Source organism: Sesamum indicum, linkage group LG10 (genome assembly GCF_026168435.1).
Source record: "Sesamum indicum cultivar Baizhima isolate 11 linkage group LG10, ASM2616843v1, whole genome shotgun sequence".
In the NCBI taxonomy this organism is placed as follows: Eukaryota; Viridiplantae; Streptophyta; class Magnoliopsida; order Lamiales; family Pedaliaceae; genus Sesamum; species Sesamum indicum.
The window spans coordinates 2,318,569-2,345,674 of NC_142666.1; the positions used below are offsets into that span (position 1 = coordinate 2,318,569).

The 27,106-nt window shown below is 34.4% G+C and overlaps 3 protein-coding genes, 1 non-coding gene and 1 pseudogene across 6 annotated transcripts; 3 read left to right on the forward strand and 2 right to left on the reverse strand.

Moving 5' to 3' along the window:
- Positions 1-1,080: 1,080 nt before the first annotated feature.
- LOC105172581 (protein BYPASS1-LIKE) lies at positions 1,081-4,235 on the forward strand. 2 transcript variants are annotated; one of them, XR_848666.3, is made up of 3 exons: positions 1,081-1,263; positions 1,883-3,186; positions 3,964-4,235. It is a non-coding gene; the product is annotated as a protein BYPASS1-LIKE (transcript). The 2 variants fall into 2 exon arrangements; XR_016067811.1 differs by lacking the exon at positions 3,964-4,235 and having other exon boundaries at positions 1,883-3,386.
- On the reverse strand, positions 3,871-9,288 carry LOC105172582 (bZIP transcription factor 12). Of its 2 annotated transcripts, XM_088885822.1 has the most exons (5): positions 8,366-9,288; positions 8,187-8,258; positions 7,744-7,773; positions 5,437-5,513; positions 3,871-3,887 (listed from the first exon to the last, which is right to left on the reverse strand). In XM_088885822.1, coding segments are annotated over exons 1-5 (888 nt in total). In that variant the 5' UTR covers positions 9,074-9,288; the 3' UTR covers positions 3,871-3,886. The 2 variants fall into 2 exon arrangements, with proteins under 2 accessions (XP_088741948.1, XP_020552830.1); XM_020697171.2 differs by lacking the exon at positions 3,871-3,887 and having other exon boundaries at positions 4,948-5,513; positions 8,366-9,287.
- Positions 9,289-12,274: 2,986 nt separating this feature from the next.
- On the forward strand, positions 12,275-13,790 carry LOC148785181 (uncharacterized; annotated as a pseudogene).
- Positions 13,791-20,799: 7,009 nt separating this feature from the next.
- LOC105172580 (COP9 signalosome complex subunit 8) lies at positions 20,800-23,062 on the reverse strand. The gene is made up of 5 exons (XM_011094086.3): positions 22,870-23,062; positions 22,691-22,770; positions 22,362-22,543; positions 21,412-21,519; positions 20,800-21,170 (listed from the first exon to the last, which is right to left on the reverse strand). Exons 1-5 carry the CDS (start codon positions 22,951-22,953, stop codon positions 21,031-21,033), a joined length of 594 nt encoding a protein of 197 aa, XP_011092388.1. The 5' UTR covers positions 22,954-23,062; the 3' UTR covers positions 20,800-21,030.
- A 96-nt stretch (positions 23,063-23,158) lies between these two features.
- Positions 23,159-26,616, forward strand: LOC105172579 (large ribosomal subunit protein uL3). Its single transcript, XM_011094083.3, has 6 exons — positions 23,159-23,313; positions 23,729-23,830; positions 24,239-24,349; positions 24,826-25,130; positions 25,355-25,764; positions 26,206-26,616. The coding sequence occupies exons 2-6, from the start codon at positions 23,746-23,748 to the stop codon at positions 26,462-26,464; spliced, it is 1,170 nt and encodes a 389-aa protein (XP_011092385.1). The 5' UTR covers positions 23,159-23,313; positions 23,729-23,745; the 3' UTR covers positions 26,465-26,616.
- Positions 26,617-27,106: the final 490 nt, after the last annotated feature.

Sequence of the window (27,106 nt, forward strand, 5' to 3'; positions counted from 1 at the left end):
TTTGTTGGCCATAATTAAAGGATAATGTGTTGTCGCTTGCATTGAATTCTCCAAAGCATTATCACGTGTTATTATTTATTTTATTTATTTATTATATATATTTAAAAAAAGAAAAAGAAAAAAATAAATTTTTGTCCATATCCCAAAGAAGTGAGATGTTGGTTGGTACTGATTGCTAACGTGCTGACAAATTAATTAATTACATGACATAAATATATAATAATATTATTATCTGCCCACATCAAATATCAATCTGATTTAATTATTTTTTTAAATTTTATTAATAGAAATTCAAATGAATAAAAGTGGACGACAAAAGCATCCTCTTATACTATATTTGGATTAAAAAATAATTTATCGACGAATTGAAAAATATGGAAGAATAATATATTACGTAAAAATATGTTATTTGAAATAAGGAAAATATCGATATTTTCGTTCGCCAATTAGAAATTATTTATTCTTATTTCATGTATGTTTTGAAATTATTTTTATGTTTTATGTACTTCTTTTGTTTTATTTTTAAATAATTATTCGTGATTTTGCGTAGATTTTGAAATTGTTTTTTTTTTCTCCTCAAGTTTTGGATTATCGTCTTTTTCAAAAAATATATATTTTTATATAAAAATATATTTTTTTTCGGAGTAATGTATTATTGTGGTGTAATAAATGCACAATAAATGGAATGACTAAGAAATAAAATCATTTTTAATTTTTTTTTAGTAAAATGTGCTTTGCAAGGGGGACAGAGGGGAAATATTCATGTAATTTAGGTTATATTTTTTTAATTTTCAAATTTATTTAAAAAATAAGTGTAGATAAAACAAATAATAATAAATCCCATATATATTAAAAATAATTAAATCGATTAATTTTTCTTGTAAAGAAAATTAAGAATATTTTGTTATTATATTTATATTTAAAAATATGAGGAATTATTTGATTTTGTTGAATTATTATGTGAACCAAGTAAAATTATCCACTTGTCATTTTTGTAATTTTATTTATTTATTTTTTTTTTGGGAATTGTTGCAAATTTTCACTGTAATGAGAGAGTATTTATATAAACGTTTCTTCGTCTACACAGTTCTTCATTTGTGAGCATTCCAAATTTTTCCTTTTTTTTTTTTCTTTCTCAGCCAAAGGGCGGGGGGCTTCGTGTCCTTCGCTAGGGTTTCAATTTCCCTTTGGCTTTGAAATTTTTTGTTTTCTGGGTCTCGAGGAATTTTGATGTTGGCATTCGTGTACGCGTAACACATCGAGGTACGTCTTTTTGTTCAGTGATTTGGTGTGTGTGTGTGTGTGTGTGTGTGTGTGTTTTCTTATGAAATTCTGTGAAATCCCATTTTGCTTATTTGAATTTTGCTTTTCGCCTGGGGTGAGAGCATGTTGTCTTGATACTTACGCGGGCTTTGTTAAAGATCTGTTTTTGTGGCTATTCTTGATCTGGGTTTTGCGTCTTGTTTGGAAAATTTTAAGTGAATTTTTGGGCTTTTCATTGATTCATTAATCCGCTTGAACAGAGTTGTAACGTGAATTTTCGGGAGTCTTGATCTTGTTTGTCAGAATGTTGATATTTGGTTGGTTCTGTGGGGTGTGTGTTTGTGTGTCAGGTGTTCTTGATTGGTGTTTGAAAAACTATGGTTTCTGGGTTGTGGTTGGTTGATGAAATTGGTTGAGAGCGTTCGGTCCTTGAAATGTGTTTTGTGAATTCTCAAGGGGTCGTGTAAAATTTTGCATAAAGTTATTTGGAGATTTCAACATGCGCTATTCGGATTTTGTTGAGTATGTTTTGGAGATTTCCACGTTATCGTTTGTTGATTTGGGGTCGTTAATTGGGTTTCAGCTGATGTATGGATTTTCTAACTCAAGTTTATTCCAGGATTTTGAAGAGATCTGTTATACTTTGAAGAATGCCTTCCTCAGACAGTCATGGATCCACTATGCCGTTTGCTTCGTTTCGTCGGTCTATCTTGACCATTAGAAGCGATCAGGTTCATACGGAAATGAGCCATGATCCAAATATGCAGGACCTGGAATTATTTCAAAGACAAGTCTTTGCCCGGTTTCATGAGCTTTCACTGGCTAAAGCTGATGACTTCCTCTCCGTTTCTTGGATACAAAAGCTGTTAGATGCATTTACTGGCTGTCAAGAGGATTTCAGAGCCATTCTTTGTAAAAATAAAGTGCTGCTTTCAAAACCACCAGCAGATAAGTTTGCTACTGAATACTTTGATCGGGCCATTAAGGCAATGGATATCTTTAATGCAACTCGTGATGGTCTTGAGACAGTTCGTCTGTGGCAGAAACACTTAGAGATAATAGTGTGCGCTCTTGATTCTAACTCGAAGATGATTGGCGAAGGTCAGTTGCGTCGAGCAAGAAAAGCCTTGATGGATTTGGCACTTCTGATGCTAGATGACAAAGATACTGGTTCTGTATTTTCACATAGAAACCGGTCTTTTGGTCGTAAAGGCAAGGATCACCATCGTGGTCCATCAGGGCACTCTAGATCACTATCTTGGAGTGTATCACATACTTGGTCAGCTTCTAAGCAGCTCCAGTCTTTTGCCAACAATTTGCTTTCACCTCGTGCAAATGAAGTGACAGCCACTAATGGTCTGGCTATGCTCATCTTTTCGATGAGCTTTATTGTCATGTTTGTTTTATGGGTTCTTGTTGCTGCAATCCCCTGTCAAGATCGAGGTGTTCAAATTCATTTTGCAATCCCTCATCAATTCCCATGGACTTCACCATTCTTTTTGCTTCATAGTCGGATAATGGATGAATCCAAGAAGAGAGATCGACGTAATTCCAGTGGATTATTAAAGGAAATATATGAAATAGAGAAGTGTGTGCATCAGATGACTGACTTGGTAGATGCGGCTCAGTTCCCACTGTCGGAGGAACTGAAGGAAGAACTAAGAGAGAATGTAGAGGAGTTGTCGGTAGTTTGTCAAGCTTTCAAGACTGGACTGGATCCACTAGAACGGAAGTTGCGGGATACATTCAGGAAGGTTATGAGTTGCCGCACTGAGGGTCTTGATTTACTAGGCAAGGCTACTGAACCATAACGAAGCGGTGTGGGAAGGAAGAAAAAATTGCAAATATTTTATCATATTAGTTTTTACCAGCTTAATTGAAGGGAAGCAGTCAGATTGTTGCCAACAGTAATATATTTATCAGGTAGATTTTGTACTTATCAATATACTTTCTTGTAAAAATGACTTGGTGTCTGTTGTATCTTCCTGCTTCTAGACTTCAGTACCCGCTCAGCCTTTGATTTTTCATTCTTGTTAAAGATTTAAGTCTTAACAGTATGCCCTTTCAAACAGTATGTACTTCTTTGAGTCAACAGATTATCGAGATTTTTCTTTTTGATTGGATTTTCCAGCTACCTTGTTCCCTAATTCTGTGTGCGTTGTGGGTGCCTTTTCTTGATTACATGCATGTACATTGTATATAAAGAGCAGGGACGTAGACTATTTTGCGTTCTTTCTGCTGTCAAACGGTTTGAGTCGTGCAGCTAGCAATGCATGGTTTTATTGAATAGTTGCTAATGCTTGACTTGGCGGAGCAATATTTGCTCAACCGCACATGTGCATCAAAATTTATAGCTGTTCTTGGTATTGTGACATGATTATCTGTACTCATGGACATTGAATGTAACTGAGGATATACGGTAGTCGACTTGTTTCCTGTCCGAACAGCTTCTTAGTTGACAATCTCCTACTTTTCTGGGTTGTATTTTCAAATGATTGCTCACATTGACCTTAGTTTTCAACATATCCGATCTCTGCTTATCTGGCTGTATGTCGCATAGCTGTATTTGTCTGAAATCATGGTGGGAGGCTTGTCGCTTTGTTGTTCCAATAGTTGATAAGTATCTGGGATATGCAGTTAATTATTAATGCAAGTGTTTCTTGATTATTTTAAGAACATACATGTTTGTTTATTTTGCAGGTTTGTTTACATGGGTTTCAATGATTGGCCTCAGAATCCAGTGAGATTATTCCTGGCAAAAATCTGGCACTGAAACTGAAGTAAACTACCAATTCTGAGTCATTTCTCGGCAGTAGCTGTATTTCTTAATTTGGTGAGCAAAAGTAATGTAGTAGGGATTAAGAATTATGGTTGAGAAGATACATAGAGAATAGAAGAACAATATCAAGAAAAATGTTAGCTGCACATGATGTTCTCCTGTCAATTATTACAGAACAATTTTTATTTATTTATTTTGTGTGGCTAATCTTTATTTGATTGGAAGAAGGCGTTCGTTCGTGGGGCAATAAGATGGGCTGCTGCTATTAAATATTAGATAGCTCTGTTGGCTCGGCCACCATTCTTGGGGTGTAAACAGGCTGGACAAATTTGAATCAAGAGAATGCATAAACATGTCTACCACCTAACTTATTCATCAACGCCCACAAAATTCAAACACATTTTCTAGCATTTATTAAAGTGTAACACCACTATCAATAACTAATGAATAATTAGTCTAATAGTAATATCTACTAACAATTTGCAATTTTTCTGATTAACAAATATCAACCTTTGTGTATGATTTGAACATAAATCCCTTATTCTTTTTTGCGCCGTTTAATGTATACAAGTCACGTATATAATATTTTATAAAAATAAATAGATAATATAATTTTTCTCCACGTGGATTACATATATTGAATGCTATAAAGATGCGACAGGAATAACGTCTTCAATAGTTTTTATTAAAATGTGCACCCACATGCAAAAACAGCCAAATTAGCAAACAGTATGTGTCCATAACATCAATTTTCTATCAGAATCCTCCTGAGGATGGAAATAGTGTAGGAGATAGTCCTTTTCCCTCCATTTGTCATCCCTTGCCTAACTTCTCACACTTCAATTATATGCAAAAGAATGCAGGAGTTTATTCTACTACTCTAAGCAACTGTGATAGATGCAGAGTAAATTGCAAGGGAGGAACTAATTCCTAATTGCATCAAGTCATCCTTCTCTTTTAGATAGGAGCTACAAGTTTGCTAAATAAGATTACATAACAAATATTTGAATGTCATTATGTAATATTGATGTCAATTAGCACTATTGAGACGCCTTTCTCTGGCATGTGGGGGTAAACTATATATCAATATAGAAGCATGACATCTACAAGACCTAGCTGTGCAATATGCAAATTTAACTATGTATCTGACCACCGCCCTCAGCATCACCATATCCGTCAGAGTTCTGTTTTGACTCAAAAGTTTCAACTGCCTGATTCAGCTTTTTCCTTTACAAATGAACATCAAAGACTACTTCATCTGTTGTTGACTATCAGATAAATATCACCAACCAGACCATGCCAGAATGTCAGCTCGCGACATTACTAACAGGCCACAGCAGGCAAGAACTAGCTTCATCTACCTTTATTATGAGTCATAGCTAGAAAGCACCTACCATTCCATGGAATGCACTCTCCGCAGAACTCTTGGAGGCCTTCGCTTCTCTACAACTGGGATTAGGTTCTCCATAAGCTGCAAGCAGAACCAAGCTAAAGTTACATTTTGGAGTTGCATGGTAACTGACATACATACAACTAAAACTGATTTCCAGGATAGAGATTCACATATCAAGACCACACCAGTGAGCCACATCTGTCAATACAAAAGCGATCCTAATCAAGTCCAAATTTGGCAGATAGCGTATCTAAAGCATAGGAGTAGGAATTCTTACATCGTTCCTTCATAGTAGAGACAACCTCTATTAGAATTTAGAGGTATGTTATCTAATAAGCATACATATGAGGCCTGCTCTGGATAGTTAAATCCAACTACGCAGATGTAAAAAGATGCAGCCCATATCATACGCCAAATTGAAAAGGTTAATCAATTAATACATCCTCAAAATATATCACTTGTAAACATTTTTCCTAATAGTTCAAATTAGCTTGCGGAAATATTACATGAAGTGTAACAGCCATTACCATACCATATCCACCCCAAGCAACCAACAAAATTAGTATCCAGTTCACTTTTTGCTGTTATAGTAAAAAACAAAGAGATCTTAGACATTGTCTACTTACAGAACAATTTATTTGTTGCATTATCATTCTATTTACAATTGAGTCTATAAACAGTGGTCAATTTTGCTATTTAATTATTTTATCTCAGCAAACATGGCAAGAAATCATAACAAAATAATTGTTGGTTAATTATAGTTTGGGATGACAACTCAAAAGCAGATTTTCCTTTTTTTTTTTTTTTTTTTTTATTCTCAGGGGTATATTCTGGGGTAGTGCTTTACTACATTCCAGTTTTATGTATCTAACTAAAATATTTACAACCCCTCCAACTTTCAAATCTTTCCAGCAGTACTTTAGTTGGGAACATACAAGAACATTTCAGCTTGGATCAAAGTAGAAATTTGCAAAAACAACTTATTGGCATCACCATTTCTCGTCGAAAAATCCTAGCGATAGGAGAACTTTGAAACCATGGTAAACTTAGAGTTACTCCTTTCACAACTATGAAGGATAGAGAAAGTTGGTAATTCAGCTGTTACATATGGGACAAGTGAACTGTGTAATTAACCCTGGAAATCAAACACAACCTCATGAATGCTAATAGAATTTTATGTGCTAACTTCAGTTATATGATGTTTATGTTCAGATGTATAATTTGTCCTCAAATTAACATCTAGGGTGGGTAAATTTTATTCAAAGGGAGTGCCTATGTATGCATGAGAAAAGATGCCACATGCCCGATAAAATAAATCTGGATATCAGCATCCTACAAAAAAGATTGGCAGTAAGTTCACAGACGCCATGCAGAAGCTCCTGAAAGTATAATTAATGTTTTATCACTGTTTTCCTGCTATGCATCATATCCACATGGAATCAGTTGAGAACTTCCATGAACAGATTAGCAACTGTAAACGACACCTGAAAAATCATCTTATATGGATAACATAAGCAAAGATCTTTAAACATCTATACTAATGTTAATTCACTAACCTAAAATCAGAATAGGACACATGAACTCAGTTACATCAGTACTTCAAATTTAGGATCCTTTACTGCAAATTTCCATCCAACAGACAAGCCATCTTGCTATATTACTCTGTTGAACTAACAATAAACTTCCCAATTCATAAAATCTTATTAGATTAGTAACAACCAATAAGAGCAACAGCACAGTCCATTAGATTAGACCAGACCACAATCAACAGTAATACAACCAGAATACTAATTGAACACCAAAAGTCAATTCTATGATGATAGTCCTCAGTCATCTATGCAATGGAACCTACCTGGTGATTATTGTATTGTTTAATTTCACATCAATTATTCTCACAATAAAATACAGACTCAATGAAATAGAAAAACACCAAGCAAGTTGATCTAAGTGCAAAAATATGAAAATGATGCTATAAGTTTATTGCGGACTATTTTACAAAATGCATACAAGCTTGTAATAAAGTAAACCTTGATCTAACAGACCCTCAAGACATGTCATAGTCAAAATAATATATGAATAACAGCCAAAAATTTATTCCCCAAGAAACATCCAATTTTTCTGCAGCTTTAAGATGTGTAACTACAAGGGACCGAAGGACACATGCATTAGAAACCAAACGTAGAGCATTCGCATGTGATAGATGTTGTGCAAACATCATAAAGAAATACTGGAAGAGAACAACCAATCTTAAGGTATCAAGCGCAGCAGGAATGAAGAATCACTAGGAAAATAGTAACATTAGCTGTACCTGCTTATATCTCTCCTTGTTAAGTTCAGCCTGCAGGCAAAGAGCTATATCAAAAAACGCCCCAAATGTGATTAAACGTATGAGAAAAATACATTATCTTAGGAGTAATGGGACATAGAATTTGTGGCAAAGTGATCAGAAGTGCCCCTAAAACAGTGCCATCTGCAAAAGTAATAAAAATGATGCTGTGCATTTGATAACTTGATATTGAAACAATCCTCAAGTATAAACTTCCCAAAACTTTTTGTTACTGATAGTTTTAATGAGTATCAAGAAAAATTTATTTTGAAAGAAAATATTAGTTAGTTCTCATAATATTATAATATTGGTATTATTTGTTATACTCACATAACAACTTCCATTCAAGGATACTTGAAAGGCTGACAAAAGGGCTGCAGTACTTTTCCCAATTTATATTATAGAATAAAAAGAGACAGCCTTACCTCTTCTTTCAAAAGTCTAGCGTTCTCCTCCTCCAGTTGCGTCACTAAGGCCTCCAACTCAACGGTATAAGCCTTGAAGAGACAAGAAGCGAAAATTCCAGTAGTCAGATTCACAAAGAAAACTATGGAAAATTAAATATGAGAACAAGTAAGAGAGAGAGAGAGAGAGAGAGAGGAACCTGCTTTCGCTCCCTGGACCTAGCAGCAGACTCCCTGTTTTTAATCATTCGTCTCTGCTTTTGCTGCGTTGCTTTGTCGAGCGGCACCTCCTCTACAGCGGCCCTTCTCTTCCCTCTCCCAACGCCGCTGACGCTACCACTCACCGCCGCAATTCCATTCCCAAAATCCACACCAAAACCATTCTGCACACACACCGCCGGCGCAAACTGAACCGCCGGAACCCCCGCGGCAGGATTCATCATCCCCGTTTCCATACCGAAAGCGCCGGCCGTCGGCGGAGGAGGAGCCATGGTGACCACCGGCGGAACCCTAACATCCTCCTCGTTCACCGCACCCGCCTTAGCGAGGAAATCCTCCAAAGTCATCCCCGGCTCCCCAGCCCCCCCGCCGGCGGCGCCTCCACTGACAATATCCCTCCACACCTCATCCACCGTCTTACTCCCGTTCGCGCTCCCGCTCCTCATTCCCCCAGCAGCACCGTCAACGGCAGACGATCCTCCTTCGCCGCTGGCAGCAGCGCCGTTGTTCTGGAGAGGAAAGGAGTCGGATTCGGAGTAAATATTCCTGAAGAGATCATCCATATTCATGGAGCCGAAACCCCGGCTGTGGTCGGAATGGAGATTTAATGGGGAAGCTGAGGAGTGACGTGGGGGATCCGGGTTGGGCGGTGACCTTGACGCCATCACCTTGGAGGACGCCATCTGCATAAAAGTGTACCTGCCCGCCGATTCTCTCGGAATTGAATCAGATCTTTTCTCCGACTGAAAATTGAAATCTAACCAGTTTGGGAATTGCGTAAGTGTAGGGAAGAGTTTGAATTCAGTTTACATATATATAGAGATGATGATGAGTGAAACAGTGATGATAGATTTAGAGAGAGAGAGAGAGAGATTGAAATAAAGAAGAAAAAAGTGAGGAAGGATGTAGGAAAGTGAGGATAAAGGAGTGGGAACTGAGGGATGTATTAATCAATCATGTCACTTTCCGAGAGTAGAAAAACATAGTTATACTCGCTATCTACCCATACCAATCTCATCATCTCATCCAAAACATTTTCCTAATTTATAATTTATTATCATTTAACTAATTATATTTTTTATTAAACAAATTAATATTATACATTTCTTTCGAAATTTCTTTATTACACATAATTCCCTTTTTTTAGGGGTTAGATGGAATAATTTTACTATGAATTTAATATTTTTATGCATCTTTTTATACTTATAAAAAATAAAAATAATATATATATATATGAAGTGATGTTAACATGAGAATTGAGTAACATGTAACAATCTTCCTTATAAGTACAAAATTATTCTATAAAAATATTAAGTGATGGACAAAATTATAAATTATATCATTTTTTTTAGTAATTTCAATATTTTCTGTTTAAACCTACCGAAAGGAGATAGGGTGTAAATGGTGAATTTTTCAAAAGGGGTATAAGTGTAATTTTAAAAGCTTAATCGAAATAAGACAGCGCAAACTCTCTTTTTTAGAGCTTCATTTCCCCAGAGTCGAAAAAAGCTTGATTAAAGATAAAGAAAAGCGACTACTTTCTATGATTTTATCACTCTGAAGGCTCATAGAAAACACATTGAAGGAAAACTATAAGGAGGGATATTTACAGAGGGCAAAAATAGCATAAAATCAAGGGGTTCTTTTTTCACAAGTAATAGTCGAGATCACCTTAGCTTGAACTTGCTCAAAATAAGAATTGCAAGCGGAAAACCAGCTCATTCATGGGCCCAAGGCATCCATAAGTGGCATGCGGGAATCCAAACAGGTAATTTTGGATAAAGATTATATAATGGCAGATTTCAAAATAAAAAATTGATTTTTTGGCTTTTTACCGAATCGAACCATTTAATTTGGTTCCCGGTATTTGGCACGATATTTTAGCATACTGAATTTTTGGTTAACCAAAAATTCGATTTGTTTTATCGAAATGAACAACCCTAGGTCTAAGTATAGTTAATCCTTATTGTTTAAATATAATTACGTTTACATCTTCTATTATGGTCTATTTACATAAATTACTCATACTTTTTGAAAAATTACACTTACACCTCAAAAAATATTAATATCATTTATACAAATCACCCATATTTTTTTAACAAAATTGCACATACACCTCAAAGTTCTTCATCATTATAGTCTAACCATATTTTTAATTTTACATGAGGATCAAATAAATATGCAAATTCAATATTAAAAATATTAGAATTTAGAGATAAACATTATAAATAAAACCAAATGACCTTTTCTCTTTATTTCTTAATTCAAACTCAACTTAAATGATAGCTTTAATGAATGTGATGTGAATAATTGACCACTCCATTCTTTACTTCCAATCAAATTATTTGCAATAATTTTTATTTTGTAGTGAAAAATAATTCATAAAAAATATAAATCAGATATTAGTAATAATTACGAGTATTTGAAAATAAATATGAAAAGTAAAATAAAATCGAAGTTGAAGTATTTAAAATAACAACTTAATATTTATAATATTTTAATTGTAAAAATGAATACCAAACTATTTATAGCTTTTGGCACTAACATAGAATTAGTTTGTAAAATAATATCGATATTTTTGGAGGGTCTATGCATAATTTTTTAAAAATGTATATAATTTTATATAAATGATATTGATATTTCTAATAAATTTATATTTATTTTTTAAAAATATAAATAAATTATAGTTAAGGAGCGTAGAATGATTATTCCATATTTTCAAGAACAATAGAGGAGAACACGTGGCCGAGAAGGGCGTGGTGGTAATATTGAGCTGAGGCCTGCCATAAATGGCACAGCCGCTCATAAATGGGAGTTGCCGTTTTGGGGTTGACTTTAATATTGTCAAATCATCAAATCAGTGCCGGCCCGGAAATGAGCCGGTCCGATCCAGGATACGACAAACACAGGCACCGAGGGAATTGTTTTGCTATTCCCCATTGTGTTTTCGCTATTTCAAACAGATTCTTATTTGTCTCTTCCCTTCATCCTCGGACGCTACAAATCCGGCCCACCTGGAAGAAGCAAAATTCTTTTGAGGAGTTTAATAAATTAAAGAGCATCAGTCACATGATAAGTATATTATTGCATATATTTTTCAATAATTATGAACTAAAAGTTCTGATAAATATCTATTCTTAAACATAATTAAATAAAAATCGAGATAAAAATTTAGCTTATCCACTATGAAAAAATATTTTTGTCATAATTTTTAGGCTAAAATGCATTTTACCCTCCTGCATTTTGTTGAAAAAGCTAAAAGCCCCATTGTGTTTTTGAAATAGACTAAAAATCCCTTATATTTTGTAAAACTCAGCAAAAAATCCCCGCTAATTAACACCCATCACATTATTCTTATTTCTAAGGTATCTCAATACCAACAAAGGTATCGGCGTTCAAATTCGAATCCTAATTTATTTGAGGATTGTAGCAGTAATTTTTATTTGATTGATACTAAATAGTTTAAAATAAAAAGCACACTCGATTTGTTGAGGCGCTGACATATAAAGTAATATTGTTCTTGTTTAATACTTATTTTTAGTAATAAGTCGTGGAGACTCTATTTTCGTAGGCATGAGTATGCTTTGACTTGTAGTTCGGGTCAATTACTATTAATCTAAAACATCATAAGTGGACTTTGATATGGATCTATTGAATTATACTTGAACATGATTTGATCCAATCAGCTAATAAAAAATAAAAAGCACTTGTATTTATTTTAAATTAATCCATCAAAATACATAAAATTTAAATTTAATATGAACATTTATACGAACTTATCGTCTTTAAAATAGAAAAAATCTAAATTTGTTATGAATTTTAATTTGAAACTCAATTATTAGGAAATTTATTTTTAACTTTTAATCAGTTATTTATTCCAAGTTTGTTTATGTCCAACGCTCGTGGAAATGGCATGAATGCGGGTCGCAAGTTTGATTACTTCAGCGAATTCCCACTTGATTCACCACTTTCAGCCGCTTGCTGTGTTTAAGTCTCTGATTATTTACCACAAGTCGGATTCTTCTGTAGCGTTCGGCGTAATTAATCACATAAACTATAGATTGAATACTCCAATTTTAGCGTTTAGCTTTTTTTTTTTTCAGTGCTTGAGGCTAGGTTTGAGTTTTGTTTACTCGAAATCCGCTTTTGATTTGCTCTTGAGGTCGCTCTGTCGAATGGGCATTTCGCGATTCTGCTAAATTTAGTGTATGATTTCATGAAAGTTGACGGATTTTTGCCGGACAACTCGCTTTTTAGATTCTATAGTTTTGTCATGTGCGAATGCTGGAAAATCTAGGGTTGTGGAAGAAATTTTGATTGCCAAAGCTGAATTGTGTAATCAGAGAGAAGAAATAGTTAGCCCCTTTGTATATAATTGATATCTAAGCTTGTTAATCAGTAGAAATCGGGTTGATGAGGCTGTTGTATTCTTTGAAGGTCATATGTTGAGGTGACAAGGCCTTTTGTCCTGATAATTTGAGTTTTAACATAGTGATGCGAGCTTCGTGCCCGGTTGATAAGGTTGAGAAGGCTTCTGAGCTTTTTGATCTCATGAGAAGTTTTGTTTGTTGTCTGGATCTTGTGCAGAGTTGGCAATGTAGATAGAGTGGAGGAATTACTGAGAGTAGTTCAATTACAATGAGAGTTTTCTCCAAATGTTGTGATTTACACATTGGTCATTTCTGGATAGTGCAAGGTGAGATGGAGGATGCTGCAACTCTTTTTATGAGATGATGGATTGTGGGATTAGACCAAACTTGTTTTGCTTTTAATGATATCGTTGACGGTTTTGGAAAAAATGGTGAGTTGACTTTGGCATTGAAGATGTATGAAATGATGGTGAAGGGTGGTTTTCATCCTGATGTTATGACCTTTGCCTCTCTCATAGACGGCCATTGTCGGCTTGGAGAGACAGACCACAGCATGAAGCTCTGGGATGAAATGAACTAGCTGAAGGTTTATCCTAATGTATATACTCTATCTATTTTTATTAATGCTCTGTGCAAGGAGAATAGTTTAACAAGGCTCGTGATTTGTTGAGGCGGTTGAACTGGAAGGACAACATTATTCCCCCTACCATTTATCTACAACCCTGTGATCGATGGGTTTTGTAAAGCGGGGAACATAGACGAGGCAAATGCAATGGTTGCAGAAATGGAGGCAAAGGGATGCATCCCTGATAAGATGACTTTCACCATACTGATTCCGGGGCATTGTATGAAAGGGAAAATGTTTGAAGCTATAGGAATTTACAGCAAGTTGTTGTCGACGGGTTGGGTACCAGATAATATCACCCCAAGCACATCCCATGGTGTTAGTAATTTCTTAGTGCTTGTTTTATTTCATCTCTAATACCATTTCTTGAAAAACCATATTGGTTATTACATTTCATCATTAACAGTTCTATATTTTAAGCTGCAAATATCGTTCTTTGATTTTGTACAGTAATGCTGATTGCTTCGTGTCATAACAGTTGGTGTAATTGTTGGGATCCCTCCTCCTGTTCTCACTACAGTGTCTAAATACCATCGTCTGAGGTTCCGTTCTTTCTCATCAATCCTCGCCTCTATTTTACACAGTCTTGATTGTTTGTTACCTGCTCCAGTTGCACTTTGTTAGTCCAATTGTTTTAATATGACTGTCTGCTTCTCACCAGATTGAGCTTCTGCAGTTCTGCTCTATCTTCGCCTTTGCAATTGGATCTGGCTACTTCACTCTATTCCTTTCCTTTTTCATGTCTTCCCTAAAAATCTAAAGCATTCATGCTACATTTTGCTAAGTCGTGCTGCTTTTTCATGGTAAACTAAATCCTTGAATATTTTAAAAAGTTCTTGATCTATCGGATCCAACCTGCCTCGGACATCCTGGTTCCAACAAATTCTTGGTGGTTGGGGTCCTATGTTTTGGCAAACTTGGCCGGACACAACCCATTTACGTCCCTAGCATTTAACAAACGCCGTTGGGCGCTGATACTATGCTACGGTCTAGTTACATACATTCTTAAACATTCTGTTACTGCTATGTTTGCAGTAACATAAATCAAGATTTCATGAGTTTTTGCATATGAAATAATTTATTTTTGTTAGTTTCTGGTTTGGAATTTGTGTTTAATATTTTCTTGTAATTGTTTATTGGGTTATCATTCATATTGAGGTTTCATTTATGTAAGAAGAATATTTAATTAGCTAAAATACAATAATGTGTACATATATGTATATATTTTACATAAAATGATTATAATATTCACCGTGTATGAATGAGTGTGAGTAAATATCTATCTTATTAATTAAGTGGAGAGACGTACAAAACTGAAATTGGTACGTATTTGGTAAACGTACAAAAATACCCTTCTTATTATTTAACCAAATACGTCCTACAAACCTGTAACTATCAATATCCAACTTCATTGAATTTTTTTTTTTTTGAATATTTTTATTGTTATATGTATATTTTTTGATATTGTTGTAATAAAAAGCATATTTTATTAAATGGTTTTTTTTTCCTATGAACTTCGTATTATAACCAAACGTATAAATATTATTAATTTTGTTATTTTGCACATACATATCCAAATAGCATTTTCAACATTTAAAAAACGTGATGACCATGTATGACAATAACATTTCAACACACACGTTTCACGTGGCACCTACACCCCCCCCCCACCTATTATACGTATTATAATCCTCCTCGTACAAATAACACTTGATTGCGTGATATATTAGTAGGTCCAATGAGGCATCTAGGGGTTATGCATGGCAATCGATTCAAGTAAATCGGGCTTCGTCTCGTATTCGTTTATAATGAATTGGGTGTGAGTCTAATTAAATGGGTTTCGAGTTGGTTCAAATTTAATTTTTTAAATTTGTCCCAAAGCCCGAATTTTGTAGGGGAATTAATCACGGGTAGAGTGGGTTTGAGTCCAATGAAATAGCTTTTGGAGTTAGTTTGAGTTAAGTTTTTTGAATCTCCCGAGCTCTGAATTGGGTCTCGGGTTTTGTAGCTGATTTGGACTCGCACAATCATTTATAATAATTAAATTTTTTAAAAAAAAATTGTTTTGAGTTTTGAATTTTTTTAATTCGCCCACTCCACTTAGTTGAAAATTATGGTTTGTAATTAATTTGGAAGATATTTGTATTTAAATAATTAATAATGAATGATTGGGGTAATATGAACAATTGAAATGCAATTTATTTTCATATCTTAAGAATTTGAAAACTTCAATGATTTGTAGTACTAAGTAAATGAATGAATGGAATTTATTTGTAGTTGTATATTTGTTCAACTTATTATTTGTTTAATTGCATTGAAAACATTGATTTTGTTTAAATTTATAATTGATGAATTCATAACTTGTTCACCATGTGAATAATAACAAATTGAATTGATCCAATCTAAAAATAATTATTGTAATAGTCAAAATTACAATCTAATAATTTTATACATAAATGATATAATTTGTATTGACAACTCAACAAAATATTTAATTCGTAATCTTTTTTATAAATTACAAGTCAAGCTGGTCGGACCCGCTCAACAAATTTCAAACCAGGGCAAGGTGGGGCCCGAGTCCAAATTGGAGTTGGTCGGGCGAGTTTCGGGGTCCACTCCGCCTGCCATGCCTAGTTAGTATGATTATGTCAAAAATAAAGACAGTAACATGTTGAAAGACAAACACAAATAGAATGCACTATGCTTTATTAAATAGATTTGAAAAAAAAAACTACATCAATCTTTTAAAATTATATCTAATTATACAAATACTTATTCATGACTCTTTTGATGAAAGCTGATAGTTCATCTTAATGCTCTAAGCATAATATAAATAAATATTTTTTTAACAAACTTAGACTCTTATACCATTTTAGACGAATATTAGCTACGAGATACAGAATGAATGGATATACATGGACTAAAATTGCTATTGAAAAGCTGTGTAAGGATAAAATTGTTTGGAATTAGGTTGATGGACTAAAATTAAGCAATTTTAAAAGTTATCGAATTAAAATTAAAATGAGTAAATTAAAAAATTAAAAATAATAAGAAATTAAGTCAAGATTTGGCATAATTCAAAATAATAATATTTCTGGGATGAATTGTTTATTTATTAATAATATTCAACAACCATATAGTATAATCAGCAATCAATAATTAATAACAATTGATTTATTCACCTAAATTACTTAAAATGAATTCGACACGTGCCAAACAGACCGCAAATGAGAATTGGATAAGCCGTAGCAGACTAGCAGTAGCAGAAACAATTAGAATTAGGCCAAACGGGTTAGGTGGGTCCCACGAGTTTCCTTTTTTTTTTTTTTTTTATAATCTTAATCCCTTTGGCACGTGATTTTTATATGTATATAATAAATAATTTTTTACGCTTTAAAATATATTTTAAATAAGAAGTAAAATATATAAATCAGTACATTACATAGATAAAAATATAAAATAAAAAAATTATAATTTATCAATTAATATAAATTTTAAAAAATTGAATAAGTTATTTATTTTATTGAAAGAGCATTTTTGGCTTTACAAAAAATTAGCACAGTGTCATTAACTGCCAATTGTTTGGGGCTTTTCTTTTTTTTTTTTATATTAGTACAAATATTATAAATAAGATTAAAATATATAAATCAATATATTACATACATATATAAAAGCAAAAGAATGAAAAGAATAATTTATTAATTAATATAAATTTAAAAAAATAGAAATAAGTTAGTTATTTTATCATGAAGGACATTTTTGGCTTCACAAAAAAATGAGATGGTGGTGTCATTAACCTCCATTTGTGAGTGTGGCCTTTGAGGGTGTTTATATATATATATATATATATATTAGAATAGATAAGAATAAGAATATTTTTTATTAATAAAATATTTATCAAAATGAGTATTGTTCATTTATCTTAAAATATTCAGTCTAAATAAATAAAAAAATTACTAACAAGATTATTAACTGATTGTTGATTTCGATGCAGTAGTTTGTCAGCGATTCTGTTAGTTTTTATTTGAAAATTGTGTACGATATTATCAACGAAAAGAAGAAAATAATTGAAGAGAATATATATATATATATATATAAATATATATGAGTAATAGAGTAAATAAAAATAAAAATTATATTTTTTTATCTTTGTTTTTGAACTTATACTTCCTCTTTTCGGCATAATTTTAGACGAAGATAAAATTGGACTTCGGAGAAGTTTCATAAACATTGAGTTTTACTTTAAACCCGTGTCTTCCTACTAGCTAAATATAAGATTATCTTCTATACATTCAGTTTTACTTTCACTTTTCTTTTTTCTTCATTTTTTATCCCAACCAAACACACCCTAAGTAATAAATCTAATAATCCCGAAGTCGGAATACAGATTAATTTAAGCTTTAATCCATAAGCTGCTGATTAGTGAATGCCCAAACAAACACTTACTGTTTACTAACAACACACAACTTTACGCTACGCGAAATTACCTATTCCCCCACTCAAATATCAGCTGACCCGAAGCTTTTATATCTCCCGATCGAGGGCGATTTCGTCATTCAACAACAACCCCAAGAACAGCAGCAAACGACTTTCGGGCTTCACCTCCTTCCTGTTATTAAGCATTCTTCCCACATTTTCCTCCCCACCCCCACTCCATATATCTGTGAAGAAAACTGAAAAAATCCCAGAAAAGAGGAGAAAAAAGAGAGACCCAGATGGAATCGAGTCTCACGAAGTCGGAAATGGACGCAGTATTGCAGCTAATTCAACTCAGAAGCGATTCCGCCGGTGATTTCCAGCTTTTCTGGGTGAAATTTCCGTGGGGGAAAGAAGAAGTTAGAGACGGAATCAGAGGAGACGAAAGCGCCGGAGAATCGCCGGGGAACTCTGCGGAGGAAGCTTTACCCAGACGGAGAAAGAAGTTGAGGTCGATTCTCCATATCTATAGAGAGACTCGGCCTTTCGTCAAGAGTCGTCGTTCTCTCAAGAGGCCCAAGATTTGACGCTTTTTCTCTCAGTCTTCTGGTAATTCTGTGTGTTTGTGTGTGTATATATATATACAGAGAGTCTGGATGATTAATTATATGTAGCTTAATTATCTCGTGATTAAGGAGGTTGCCTGCGATTTTCCTGTTAATTCATATAGTTTTCTACTATGTGTTAGTGATTTTTTCCCATGGCCCGCACACACATATACACACACAGACACACTGGAAATGCGACTTTGATATATTGAAGGGTGGGGATCTCCCTTTCCATGAAGAAATACTTCAATAGTTCCCAATCGTAAGAGATAAGATGGGACGTTGATCATGATATACACGAATGTGTGTATGTACGTATATGTATATGTACGTATTCGTACAAACGAAACTCGACTACTCAAGCACCTATGCTGCCTGTATGTATGTGTAGCGTGAATTCATACGGTTCTGCGTAGCTTTGGTTTCTGAGGCAACCAATTTCATGGTGGCACACACATAAAATGTGTATATATGTTAAACGAAATACATGAGAGAGCATCATGTGTATGAGTGCTTTCATGTTCCTGAGAAAAAAAAATAAAAGTATATATAGAGCAAATGAATCCAATATTTTAAAAAATGAAGCAAAAAATCTTCTTCATAAACTATAGGAATGGAAATACTTATAAACTGTTGACTTGAGGGAAATTTGTTTCATTTTTTGAAACACGTAGGATAATTTGTTTTTTTTTTTTTTTTTAAATTTTGAAAGTAAATTGCATTTAACCCCTTTTATGTGTAATGAACCGCGTGCCATTTTATTTCAGATTACTTGCACTTTATCCATAGTAAACATAAAAAATTGCCAATTGAGTAATTCGTATTGTATATAATTTTTATTCTGGAAGGTTTTTACGTATTATATTTTCACGTATGGACCTATTGTATTTAGTCTTTTATTCTTGGTGAAAGATAGGTTATAAGTAGGGGTGCATATCAAGTCGGGTGGTGCGGATTCAAATAATTGAGGTTGGATATCCAAAATTTCGGATAACTATTTTAGCTATTCGATCCTGATCGAACTCTGTCAGGCTCCCAATTTTTTTTCTTTTTATTTTTAAAGTGAATGCTGAAAATCAGAGACAATGCTTCTGAATGAAGTTCAACATAATGAAATTTATTTATTTTTTATATTTTAACAACACATTGAGGATATTTTTGATATTTTAAAAATTTAAGGTATGTGAAAGAAAGAAGAGGGATTTTTGTAGAGATTTGAGAGGGAAGGAGAAAGAGTTGGGAGAAAAATGAGAAAGTAAATCCTAGTAAACTAAAATATTCCTTTATGCATATTTTACGTTTAAAAAAACTTAAGGTACTCTTAACAGTCCAGCCTGATGTATGAAAATAGAGTATCGAAAACCTAATATTTGATTTTCTAAAAGCTCCAAAAACATTATCTGAACCCGAGCAAGTCGGGTTGGGATTCAAAATACCCAATCAAACCCCATTCTTAGTCATCGGTTCCAAGAGAAAATTGAGGAACCAATTTAGACTTCCTTTTTAAATTAAAAAAAAATCCCTTTTATCTTTTATGATAGAAAAATATTGAATATATATGGGGTAAGTTACAATGACATCTCTTGAAATTTGACATAATTATGAATATTATCTCGTTGTTTGAAAATTATTAATACCTCCTGATTTTAACGGTCGTCTAACAATTAGTTCAATCTGTTAGGTTTTCATTCATTTTTTATGGTAAATCGACCGAAATGTTCTTGTAAATTAAAAATTATAATTTTATTCATTTTTTTTTATAAATTAAGTGAATAATTTTTAAATTTTTTTCATCCATTCTGTTTGATTTTTTATAATTATTAATTTAAAAAAATAAAAAAATACAATAAGAGCAAAATTGACATTTCATACCTCAATTCAAGGATTACATAATTTCATTAAACATCATAGAGTATTTATAATTTTTTAAACAATAAAAAAATATTCATAATTATTTCAAACTTTAAGAAAAATCGTTGTAATTATCCTATATATAACTTCAATTATAAACTATTTTTTTTTACCCCAAAGAAATCACCTTTTTCTCACTTGTTTTAAACACGTCACATCAATAGTCATGCCTACTTCTTTCTTTGCTTCCATTAATATGTTTCTAACTTGGTTTTTCTGTCACAACAGAGTTAGTTACACAATTTAATTAAGGATGCTGCTTTTCTTCCATCAATACCACGTTTTTCACATTTACATGCAGATTTCTGATCTCGACTCTCCGTTTGTCTTATCAGGCCATCTTGATTTGTGGGGCGGATTGTGATAGAAAACAGCATAACTTTTCATTTTTCATGTCATCAAGATTGAATTGTTTCCGGGTTGGATTCACGATTCACATTTATGATCACCCAACCACAAGCAAAAGATATCTAACAACTCGAAAGGGCAGGAAAATGGTAGACGATCAACAACAAACAAAAAACCATTGACAATCTTCCAGTATTTGTGTCTGATAAACAAGGCATAGAGCTTTGTATCAGATGATGAAACTAACGACCCTCAATCGGCTTTTCACCTATCAATTGCCCAGGTTTTACAACATATAGGTTCAAAAAAAACGGTGAAGCCATTTGAAGAACTGATTTAAACCTGTTATATGCGTCTGATCTTCAGGATCAGTGTTCGAGGTGGAACACATATTCGGTCAATCGCTGTAATTTACTGGGATCCAGTTTTTGCTCTGTTGCAACAGCCTGCTTCTTCACAGTTAGCATTGGAGAGGCGGGATCTAGAGTCCAGCCTTGTTGCAATGCATCTGCAAAGAAGAAAAAATCAAACACAATCGATGGAAATTCAACAGGATAAGAAATCTACAGAAAAGCAAATAGGGAGAATAAAAGCTATGCAGTAAACTGAGTTTTGACATCAGTTGCTTTAAGACCTATATCACATACAGTTCACAGAACTAACAGAGTATCATAGCCAACTAATGCACCACATGAATATCAAGTAATACGAGTATTGATATTAGAAGCTGTATAAGGATGGGTTCTTACAGTTTGCAGCGTCATCTTCATTCATCCCAAGGAAAAGCGCTGTGTCCTGAATGCTTATTGTTGAATACGCAGAAAGCAACAATTCAAACATTCTTTTAGTGTAACGTTCTGCAGTAAATACATATATACAAATAATGGTGAATAAAATAGAAACTGAAGTCCCACAAATCAAAGTTAATATGGAAGCAAAAACTACAATTTCCACGAAGAATTCTGCTAGACTGGATAAGAGAAGAAAAAACAAAAATGGATAGATTAATTTGCTGATCAATGAATTTGACATTCCGTATCAATATGACAAAAATTATCCCTGTTCTTCTCCACAAAGCTTGCAGGAATTGGTCAAAGAGACACACATTGATGTTAGATCCACCAGTTGCATCTATAGCTACCTAAGGTACAACACATGTAGTAAGAAAATTATTTACTAATTGCTAGGCATTGAACAAATTAATCCCCGCCAACATGCAAACTGCAAAGAAGAGCGGCAGTTTCAGCACTCATGAAGAAGGGAGTTAAACCTCGTTATTAGCATGGATTTTAGCTTTCGAAGAAATTTGAACCATCAGATGGTATACGTAATAATCATAATGGTCTTTGATAGTCCACATAATTGGGATGTTGGAGGGGTCTCTCCAGTACCAAATTTTTCACTGTCTTAAACTGAAACACATAGGCAATCACAAATTCAAATTTGGCGAATGAAGTATACATGTGATAAGCACAAGCTCCACTCATACATGCACCACACAACAAACACCCCAAAGCCTAATCTCTTTACTGCAACTTTGTACCTAAGCTAAGCAATAATATACCATAATTGTACCACCTATAAAGCCCCGGAACTTAATTCGAATTGACTCCAAAAATACTCTAAGAATCTATAAAAATAAATACTATTGACACTCAAATTAACTAATATAAATGCCTTATAATACACATTAATTTACCTTTAAAAGCTGCCACAAGTCCCAGAATTTGTGGACTCCAATTAAACTCACGAATGGCCTCATGAACACCACTGTACTCCTTCATCCACAACCTCTGCCCAATTTTCCATACAGCCGATACCTCCGGCTGGCTCTCTTTTACTGTCAATGGTATTTTCTTCCACAAAAACCTTGCACTATTACTACAACAAAAGAACAAAAAAAATCAGCATCACCACTATGTAATCCAAACCCTTTCCTGCACTAAAAACAATTAAAACACAAATAAACATACTGAAATTTGATAAATTCGTTTGCGAATCATATAATCAATACATCGGAAAAATTACATGTCATTGCTGTAAATGTGACCGAGGAGATGAACAGCGTAGGGCCATTCTTCGTGAAAAGAGACGCCCTCAGATGCAACCTGCGATCGATAAATAGGCAAAGCAGGAGAGAGAGAAAATTAGGTTTCTGAAGGGGATTATAGGTAAAGATAAGAGAATCGAAAATGCTAATCGAGAACCTGGAGCATGAGGGTGTCGCATATGTCGGCGATCTGATCGTAGGATTTGAGCGCTAGTGCTTCGTGCAGAACAGTGAAATCCATCAATGTTGGCGCCGGTGCGGCTCGCAGAACTCTCCTCTCCTCCTCCTCCTCTCCCGTCGTGTGTGCGTGGGAATTTTTTCTTCTGCTGCTGCTGCGACTCGTGAGAGTGGTGATGTGGTGTTGGGGAAGTACTGAGTTAACTGGGCTGGGCTTATGGGTCGAAAGTGCCGATTAGAAATGGGCTACATGGACTTCAAGTTATTGGGCTTGTAGAGAAATGGGCTTCGTACTTTGGCCCAACTCTTAATGGCCCAGAATGTGATTCTATTCGACCATCGGAATGCTATAAATTCTGAGAGCCCAGTGCAGTAGGGTTTTCCTCTCACTGGTAAAGCCTAAATCCTCCAGCGCAGCTTTCAGGTACGCTCTCTGAGACTCTCTCTCCGTGTGGAAACACATCAACATGTTTATTGGTTACTGCTGCATTTTCTTTGATTCCAATTTTTCAGCTAGATGATTGGAATGTAGGTAGATGTGGGATTGCTATGAATTGTGAGCATGTAAAACAACCAGTTGTTAGATTATTTTTAAGAGCAATATGTTCATTTATGAATATTTCATTAAATTTAGGTGTTTTTTTGTTCATTTGTGAAGAGATTTGCTCCGCACATTATGTTTAATAATCCATGAAAACTGCTGCTGCACATGTGAGAGTTTTTGTATTGAACGTTAATTGGTAAAATGGTTGTAGTTAAATTATGCATGTCGGAGTAGGAGTTGTTTGTTGCGTCTTTTTTTCTTTTTGTAACATTGACTAATCGTTTTATTGTTTCAGAGTGAAGGAGGCGAAGAATGTCGCACAGGAAGTTTGAGCACCCAAGGCATGGATCCCTCGGTTTCCTCCCGAGGAAGCGGGCTGCTCGCCACAGGGGAAAGGGTAACTATCTAATTATCCTAAAAAATCTTTTGAAAATGTTTGGACGGAATGGTTTGTCTAAGTCCTTGTACTTCAGTGGAGAGGACGAAAGAGTATCAAATGCCTATTAAGTAGAAGTTTTGGCTATCAAGAAAAGCTTGGTTGGACTGTTCTTCCTTAGTTTTTCTTTAAGTGCTGTATCTGTCCTAGAAGTTTCCTTTCCCGTTGTTCCTGTAGAATTGGTTTCTGTTGGTGTGCGTTATTACATGCCCTATTTGTCAAATGTACTTTGTATCATGTTACTCTGTATTTTTTTTGAATTTTTTTAGATGGACAGTGTAGTATGCTTGCTTCCTTGGCCTTTTCTCTGTTTTTCTTTCAAGAAACACCTACTGGTTGCTAAGCTGATTTTCCTATTGAATATTGCAGTGAAGGCTTTCCCCAAGGATGACCCGACCAAGCCCTGCAAGTTAACAGCTTTCTTGGGTTATAAGGCTGGGATGACCCACATTGTCAGAGAAGTTGAAAAACCTGGATCAAGTAAATTATTTACGCCCCAAATTTCTTTTGCCTGGCTATTGCTCTAATTGAATGGATGTGTACGTTTGTATATGACCATATTTTGCTGCATAATTCTGGTTGGATCGTATTCTCAAGTCTTTACCTGCATGAACTGTAATCTCATTTCTATTTTTTGGTCAATTTTTATATTCTTTCCTGTTATGATTTGTTGACATTTCTAAGAAGTCTTCTGAGAGCCAATTCCTTGTTTTCTTTATGTTGCATTTATCATCAAATTATTTAATTTAAATGGGGGTCATTTGTTGTTATTTTCTACAAGATTGTGGTTTCCTCTAAGATGAAATTTTCTCTTGCTTCGCGTTGTGGTGTTTGATGCGTTTATATCTTTAATGGATGTACTTCAATTGTTGTTTGCCTGTTGCTATATCCAAATGCTGTTTAAAAGTTCATTAGCAAGCACATGAAATGAAAATCTCATGTGGAATTGATTACAGAACTTCACAAGAAGGAGACATGTGAGGCTGTTACTATAATTGAAACACCTCCGATGGTAATTGTTGGAGTGGTTGGGTATGTGAAGACTCCTCGTGGTCTGCGCTGCCTTAACACAGTTTGGGCTCAGCATCTGAGTGAGGAGGTAAAGAGGAGGTTCTACAAGAACTGGTGCAAGTCCAAGAAGAAGGCCTTTACCAAGTATTCAAAGAAATTGGAGACTGATGAGGGGAAGAAGGATATCCAGGCACAGCTGGAGAAACTGAAAAAATATGCATCTGTTATTCGTGTGCTGGCTCACACTCAGGTATCATCTCACACTTAATCTCCATACTTTTTATAGTTTGTGTCTTATGTCCAACTCTAGGAATTATGAGGTCTGTCGGCTGAACAGGGGAAGTGACACCCTGTTTTCTGCTGTCTCCTTTACAGACATCTTGACCTTTTGTTAGAACTGTTGGTCATAATCACTATGCCAAAGAAAAACCCATGGGTCTGGTAGTAATTGTGTGGTACATTTCTGTTATGCAGATAAGGAAGATGAAGGGGCTGAAACAGAAGAAGGCACACTTGATGGAAATACAAGTGAATGGTGGGACTATTGCCCAGAAGGTTGACTTTGCATATGGTTTCTTTGAGAAGCAGGTCCCTATTGATGCTGTATTCCAGAAAGACGAGATGATTGACATTATTGGTGTCACAAAGGGGAAAGGTTATGAAGGGGTTGTTACTCGTTGGGGTGTCACACGCCTACCCCGCAAAACGCACAGAGGTCTTCGCAAGGTGGCCTGTATTGGTGCTTGGCATCCTGCTAGAGTTTCCTTTACAGTTGCTAGGGCTGGTCAGAATGGATACCATCACCGCACTGAAATGAACAAGAAGATCTACAAACTTGGCAAGGCAGGGAATGAAGAACACTCCGCCAGTACTGAGTTTGACAGGTATAATTTTCTGCACAACTTATTTTTAGTCTTTTTAGTTTCCATCTCTGATTTATATAATATGCTTTGTTATATTCCTATTTGCATGGACTTGGTGGTTTCTAGTTTTAACTTCTGCAGTGGTATTTATACTGAGTTATATTATGAGGAAAAAAAAGAAAAGATAGTACGCCTGGCAATTTCAACTTACAGAGTTCTCTAATGCTTGCAATTTTGTGAATTTGGTGGAGTGATCTCTTTGATTGGATTGAACGGTGTACTGAATTTGGTTCACAGTATTGCCAATTTTTCCTTGTATCTCTAACTAGTATCCTTACAATTACTTGCTTCTGAATTGTTGACAACCAATAAGACTTATCATGAAATGTTGAAGTTCGAATGCATAAACTGGTATTATGCTTTCTTTGTATTTGATCCTTTCTTGAAAATGAAATGATGCAGGACTGAGAAAGATATTACACCCATGGGTGGATTCCCTCACTATGGTGTAGTAAAGGATGATTACTTGATGATCAAGGGTTGCTGTGTTGGTCCCAAGAAAAGGGTTGTTACTCTTCGTCAAACACTCCTCAACCAGACTTCTCGTGTCGCCCTTGAAGAGATTAAGCTCAAGTTCATTGACACCTCATCCAAGTTCGGACATGGACGCTTCCAGACAACCCAGGAGAAGCAGAAGTTTTATGGGAGGCTCAAGGCTTAAGAGCTTTCGGAGAGGAATTTCTGAGATAGCTTTTACTGCTGAATATCATTTTTGCAGACTGATTTTTTAGACAGCTAAATTTATGTTCTGGAGTTTGTGGTTATGTCAGGTTTCAAACTTACATGTTTATTTATGGAAGTTCCGTTCTATTACATGCTTTATGGGACAAATCATTAAAGCAGTGGGGTGTCTTTTAAGTATGAGAGTTTATAGGTTGATACATTTTATAAGGATGTTTTCTAAATTGATAAGATAATAAATTTTATTTCAAGTAAAATGTTGAAGTCTTTAGATAAATTAAGACTATTGAGTTTATATCATGTTATTTATGTGAAGTTTGTAATTGATTTAAAAAACTTATTATCTATATCTATACCTTATCATAAATGATGGCCACTTCTTTAACGTCTCAATGTTTTTGTGGTGTGTTATATATTTATTTTAAAAATTATTTCAACAGATTTTTAAACTCTTCTCAACCTCCAATTCGCTCTCTCTCAACTTAACAGTTTCTTTTATTCGTCCACTCTTCTCTCAATAACTTTTCACAAATTTTATGTTATTATTATTATTATTTTTGTTTATTAAATAGCATATATATATATATATTTAAAAGTAATAATTATATTATTTAAAATTTAA